Source organism: Lipotes vexillifer, unplaced genomic scaffold, assembly GCF_000442215.2.
Source record: "Lipotes vexillifer unplaced genomic scaffold, Lipotes_vexillifer_v1.1 scaffold948, whole genome shotgun sequence".
In the NCBI taxonomy this organism is placed as follows: Eukaryota; Metazoa; Chordata; class Mammalia; order Artiodactyla; family Lipotidae; genus Lipotes; species Lipotes vexillifer.
Window position 1 is genome coordinate 311309 of NW_006793764.1, and position 6953 is coordinate 318261.

The following is a 6953-nucleotide window of genomic DNA, read 5'->3' on the forward strand; positions in this document are numbered from 1 at the left end:
AAGAAGAAAAATAAATTGCCCTTTTTTTTTTTTTTTTTTTTTAGGAAAGCCCCCCCCCCCAAAATTTTTCTGATGCAATTTTTAATAAGCTTAAAGTTCTCATGATTGTATCTCTTCCCAGAGATTTCTGCTTGCAGAAGACCAGGACAAAATTTGAAGTTGATATTCAACTAAGCCTAATTAATTATTCATATACTACATGAATATGTTTGTCTTAAGACCCAATAACCTTATGCGAACGATTACAATTACTTTTAAAAGTACTTGTTGCCTTTGGAGGGAGCAGGGCGGCTTGAAAGCTTCATGTTCGTAAGTTAGCAAAATGTTTCAGACATGTATCTTGACCTGTCAAAGATCTCTTTCAGGTAGAATTCATAGGTAATCCGTACAAGAGGTAACTTTCTGAAGTCACATTTTTTAAAAGGAGAAAATAAGAAAAATGTTCGAAAGAAAGGTTTTATTTTAAAGAGACTATCTGCTTAATGTGTGTTATTTAACTACAGTGCCTATGATATAAAATCAAATAACACGTCTGTATTAATTTTACATAGGGAGCTAGCTTTTTGTTTTTCTAACAGTGGATAAAGAGTTTAAATATTCGAACTCCAAATCTAGCTCACATTCCATTCTTGTTTCTCACTACAGTTTTTAATCTGACTGAACTGGCAAGGATTCAATTTGATTTCCTGCCCCCTGGTGGAGGTGCTAATGAATAGTGAATTGGCCAAAGGCAAGCCGGCTGATTAGAAGATTTTAAAAAAACCAACACAAAGCAAACCAAACCAAAGTGAACGGAAAATCTGTATCATCCAGAAATGAGAAGCCAACCTCTAAGAAACAAGCACAACATTCACAAAATCAAAACGCCTACAGAGAAGTATTCCCTAACCAGCTTCACCTGTTCCAAGCCTGATATTCCCAAATTCAAAGAAGACTGTGCCTTGGCCACAGACATCCAATTTTTTTCCCCTGAGGCTTTCAATTTCTACAAATACCCAGCCGGAAAGGCAGAAAAGAGAAGTACTCTTTTTCTCTTATTTCAGGACTGCTGATGGAAATCTCCATCTCTGGGCCTAATCTAATTTGTATAATGGCAGACAGCTTATCCTTTCCAAGGGCCTCAAGAGTATCTGAGGCTACAGCAGTGCTGAATTATTGCCAATCAGTGATCAGCCAAGGAAGCTGAGGGCCTCTTGCCTCGGTGTTCCCTCGTAATCTACATTTTAATAAGTTCCTCAAAGAGAGATAAGATGTCTATTTCCTACGTGTATCTCTAATCTCCCCAAACACAGAATAATCTATAAAGGTGGTGATCGGCAGTATGCGTTAAGAAATTTAGGTTTTATGAACACCCCAGGTTGAACATGCTGGTAAAGTCGTTTTTCTGTCATTTCTCTTCAAAATGGCCTTAGCTGGGTAGGATGGGTCATTTAGGAGGGGAAAAAAGTGCACATCCCAGGGTAGGACTTATTCCCATGGCTACCTAAAAGTTTCCAGAGAAAGAATTAAATGTCCTTTATCTTGAATCACTGTGTGTGAGCACAATCATTGTTCCCCAAAGTCACAAAACCACAAAAATAACGTCAGCCTCCATGCAGCTGGGGTTCCCTTCTCAGACTGCCTAGGCTAAAGAGGTGGAAAATGCAAACCCTGTGGGTCCTATTTGGCCCAGGGTCGTATTTTGTTTGGCTTGAAGTGTTAAATACTAATAAAAAACTGAATTGAGTTGCAAACATTTTGAAATCCGGAGACTGAATATAAAAACCTCACTTTCCAGCTTCTCTTGAAAATTTGGAATTTCTGGCTACGTGGGGCTTGCAGCTCTGTCCCCCCGAGACAAAGCAACTCCCATTCACCGTTCACCACCATCCCCTCACCCCTGTCCACTTGCTTCACTCGTGCAAATCACTTGTCTGAGACCTGGGGGCTTCAAATTTGGGACCTCTGATTTGGGGGTTCTGCAGCATTCGACCACCAGAGTTACAGTTCACATTTATTTACTCACTCCACGGTCAGGCTAAATGTTAGAAAAATCAAAATGACTGAAGGTACTGGGGGGAGCCTTGCAACTTTATACATCCTGACCTATGCTGACACCCTCACAAGGCCCGAAATTTTGCAAATGCCACCATTTGTTCAATAAATATTTATTAAGCAACTACTATGTACCAGAAACTGTTCTGAGTGTTGTGCATACAGAGATAAATAACTACAGCAAATGCCTTAAGAACACAGTCAAATGTGACTTCTGAGGGCCTCCCTCACCAGCCAAGGGGGTTGCTCCCTTCCCTACTGACCTTGCGGCAGGCCACACACATAATCAAATTCGGTTTCAGCAAAATTGCAGATGACTACGTATCTTGGAACGTCAAGGTTGAAACCATGGATGTTAAACGGTCAAATGTCAAGGTTCTTTTGCATCTGCTTTGTACCAGTGAAATGCAACCGGTTTTGATCTTTAAGTGAAGTCTACACCTTGATGCACATCTGGAAGGTTGCTTAAGCAGGCTCTCTTCAACAATAACAAGAGGCAGGAGGATGTCATTTTAGCTGCTCGCCGCCCCCTGCCGCGCCCCCAGGGAGCATATTTGTCTTGATCGCTAAGGAGACAGCTAGGGAATAGCTGTGAACTCTAGCTAGAGGAGCAGGGCAGGTTTCCTGAAGGATGCTGGCCAGGATCAGAAATGAGCTGGAAGTGGGCGGGGGGGGGGGGGGGGGGTTTGTCTGTGGTAGGCTGTAGACCACATGGCCTGTCCTGAGGACACAGCTGCTGCGAAGCCCTAGCCAAACGCTTCCTTAGAGAGATGTGGGCCTGGTATCACTGCCTATGTTCAGTTTTCACGAGAAGCCAGAAATCAGGATTCTTTTTGCGTTGGCAACAGATTCGAAATTTTTAAAAAAGACATGGCATGGGCCAAACAAAATATGTCTGCAGGCTAAAGCCAGGCAATTTGCAGGCTCTGAACTGAAGGAAAAGCCCAGGCTTCACAAATGAAATTTGGCCAGGGCACACAGGCCCCAGACATCTTGTGTTTAACAGAAAAGGAGGGAGAGGAATGAGGCATTTGTTTCCATGATTTTCTGTAACGTTACCATAAAAAGATCAAATTCCTCCTCTCGTCGAGCGATCATTTGGTTCAGAGTCTCATCGTCGGGCACTTCATCTTCTTCCTGGGGTTAAGACCAGAAGAGAACAATTTAACAGGCTTCCGGAGAGAGGCTGGACAACTGGGCTGAGGTACTGATAAGTAAGGTGAATCAGTCCTCCAGACCAGTGGGACCCCATTTCTCAAGCCAGAAAAAAAAACAGAAGGGTCACTGGGTATAGTATAGTACTTGCCATTATTATTTTGCAAGCTATTCAAACCATCTTCCCAGAGCAAAATCTGTTTAGGGAGGAAAGGTGGTGCACTCTCTAAGACATACTGGTTCTCTCGGGGCAGGGGTATATCTTGATTCCCTTACTTTTAGAACAAGTTAGAACAAGTTATGTCTCCCCGCCTCAATGACCTCATCTGTAAACTGGGTGTGACATTTCCTTCACAGAGAAGATGTAGGATTTAAATAAGGAAATCCCCATGAGAAAGGGCCTAATATTAATTCATTTAATTCTGTTAACCTTATCCCCAACATAAATGCTTATTTTCAAAGCTTTACAAAGGACATGAGTATGTGAAACTTAGTGACAAGGCACCAAGCAAGACCATAAAAATCATATGTGTGTGTGTGTGTGTGTGTGTGGCAAATACATAGCCTTTAAAATATGTTTAATATGTATTTCGGTGGGCACTGTTACGCTAATGTTGGAGCTGTGGTCACGACAACTCAAAAGGTAGCAATAACAAAACCTCCACAAAACTCTTCTTAATGAAAATCATTTAAATGAGGTAGAGAAAGCAACTACCTAAGGCCTCACATTTTCATTTGACAGTATGTTAGACCAAGGCACCTTATGGCTCTGAAAATTCCTCAGAAACCAACAGTTCTCAAATTTTTTAGAAATGTTATGCTATGATTTTCACACTTTAAAAAAAAGATTCTAAAAGTTGGGCAGATACTACGGAACTTACCGCCCAAAATTATTTTTATCATATGTTGAGTGAGCTTGTGAAAAATCAAATGGGGAGTTTCAATGTATCAGCAGAGGGACGAAAGGGAAACCCAGAACTTCAAACATCCAATTTCCCCAATCATACGTTCAAAACAAGGCAACCTGTTCTAGAAAGAGTACAGGTGGCCTAGCAGCTTAAATGAGATGACTCTGTCTGTTCTCAAGATAATGTCTTGTGTACCGTGTCAGAAATGAATGCAATTCAATAAAGTAAAAACTGATGACTCAAGATAATAATTACTTGTGAAAAACTTTCTATGCTAGTTCATCTCTAGATGGAAGGCAATTTGTCTAAACACATTATTACATTTCATGTGACAAAGAAATAGACTAGCTGGGAGTGGGCTGAGACTTTAAGGTACAAAGAATTCGGTTAATGTATCCACTGGCGAAAAGATGTCCTGCTTTTGCCCACCCTATTCCTAGGGCCACGTTATCCCCTCATCACCTATACAGTGTGGGGCTGGACTTCCCCCAAGCCCAAGATGAAAAGATGCTCTTGTAAACTGGCAAGAAGCCTGTCTACAGTGGCCTGGCCTTCACAGAGAACAAGTGGGCAATAAATATTCCTGGGTTCCTTGTGCCCGAGTGTACCATGGTCCGTCAACCATGGTGATGGCTGCCTCTGATATTCAGGACCAGAGCCCTTGACTGCAGGCTATCAGTGTCCCCAAACATTTTCACATCAGGACACATGCCATCCAGAAAATGATGACATTTGTCTGACACACGGATAGCCTGGAAGGGGTGTGGAGCCCCAGCCAGGCTGCTCACAGCTAGAAGCAACCGGCGCCGGATTGCACTGCAGGCCCCACCTGGTGGCCCGCAAGGTTAGCAGACATTCGGTCCTGTCCAAAATGTCCATAAGACATTTGGTTCACGCCAAAAGGTTCTTGAAATTTGGTCCCATCCAAAACATACATGAGTATATTTGGTCCCTGACAAGTGGTTTTGGAGAGGATCAAATATCGAGGACCCTTTGGTCTGGACCAAATGTCTTATGGATGCTTTGGACAGGACCAAATCAAGGACCCTCAGGACTGGGCGAGATTAACATCTCCCTGAGGCTTAGGAAGGTTGGAAAGCTCCAGGCAACCCTACACTCCACCCAAACCAGGCTGGGGACTATCTTCACAAGGCCTACACAAAACAAAATAAGCAAAAACATCGTGGAGACTCCTGGCTGAGTATCAGCTCTGCCCACACCTGCTTTGTGACAGTCTGTATCACTTACCCTAGTATTTCATTTTTAAAATTTCCATGTGTGTAAACGCCAACAAAAAAATCACCTGAAAATCTGATTCTAAATTTGTATCAACTATTTCAATTCTGAGAATCAAATCTGTATCAAATATTCAACTTCCAGAATCAGACGTGGTAAATTATTTGAGATCAAAATTTAAAAAATATGCGTGAATGTATGAACGTATGTGCATATGCACTTTTCATCACTTTCATGAAATCTAATAGATATCTAATCAGACACGTAAGACTGACACATGAAGAGGTGTAACAGGAAAGGGCTCTTCAATTTGCAAGAAGATTCATTTCAGGATGACTTTAAATATCAAGAACTGCTTTACATTTCCACTTATTTCAGAAAAAAAAACTCCATGAGATCTTTGAAAGAATTTGGTTTATAATTTATAGAAGATTTCAAAAACATCCTACTTAAGGCAAAATCAAACTACAGGTGACACTTGAACATCTGGGGTTAATCCATGTATATCTTACATGTAAATCGTAAATCGGCTGTCCAATTCCACAGTTCCTCTGCACCCATGGAGTCAGCCAACTCTGGACCCATGTAGTGCTGTAGTACTTACTATAGGAAAGCATCCACAGGAAAGTGGACCCACACAGTTCAAACTGTGTTGTTTAAGGGTCAACTGTATATCTAATATACGCAATGAAAATAGTATTCCACATGAATAGATAAGATAAACCCATTCTTCCACTTATGAACATGGGCACACCAAACCAAATTTGTCCATCCCAAGCCAATTTTATGGTAAGGACTGGCACTGGTATTTTGTACAGTTTTCTAGGCTACATAAGAACTATGTCTTTTAATCTACTTCAAATCCATCTGGGGATGAAAATTTAGCATAGAATTACTAAGACTGGCAATCTAAAAAAATACAGCTGCCCAAAGATCCCCTGAGAGAAACATAATCAATGCATTCTTCAAACAGTGTTGGCAAGTAAAATGAGATTTTTTTTTTTAAGCCAATAATTTTCTCAGCCGTTGGTCAGCTCTTACAGGAGCATTTGGAGTGGAGGTTAAGGTCACGCTTTTCCAGTAAAAGTATGACTCAAAGAGCTAAAGACAGCTGTGAGGTCTTATCCTACAAACACACTGAAGTGCTGTGATCCCTGATAAAAAGGCAATAGAGACAAAGGGCTCTGAAGGATGGAGAAAGAAAAGGCAAGGAGTGACCCTTCCAGCTTTGTGTTGTCTCATCTAGCAATTTTGTTCCTGCAAGTGGCCTCTCTGCGGTTCTGCATCTGCCCTACAGAGGGCAGCACTTACAGTACAATCAAGCATGCAGGCTGCACCGCCCGGCAGAGAAACCAGGGAAGCATTGGATGGCCAAGCCTTCAGGTCCCTCTAGCAACTGCTTTTTCGACACTCGTTTGGATGTTTTCACAGGCTTTCTGTGCTTGGGGTGTAACAAAGCAGCTAATTCATTCATTTTAATTCACGCCAGCCCAAGAAATTCTTTAAAGAACAAAGAGGTTCTTCCCAATCCTTGCAAGACACAGTATCACTGATTTCACAGACTTGGCTTTCTGGGATACCTCATTTTCCTCTTCGTGCTCCAGTATGGCTTTTCGGGAG

General features: G+C 41.8%; 1 protein-coding gene across 1 annotated transcript in view; it reads right to left on the reverse strand.

The window, feature by feature from the left end:
- SMARCA2 (SWI/SNF related BAF chromatin remodeling complex subunit ATPase 2) overlaps positions 1-6953 on the reverse strand; it is a 161112-nt gene that overhangs the window by 67168 nt on the left and 86991 nt on the right. The window contains exons 25-26 of the mRNA XM_007466755.1: positions 6914-6947; positions 3094-3171 (exon numbers count right to left, since the gene is read on the reverse strand). Coding sequence (XP_007466817.1) covers positions 3094-3171; positions 6914-6947 — 112 coding nt within the window. The remainder of the gene's footprint in view (positions 1-3093; positions 3172-6913; positions 6948-6953) is intronic.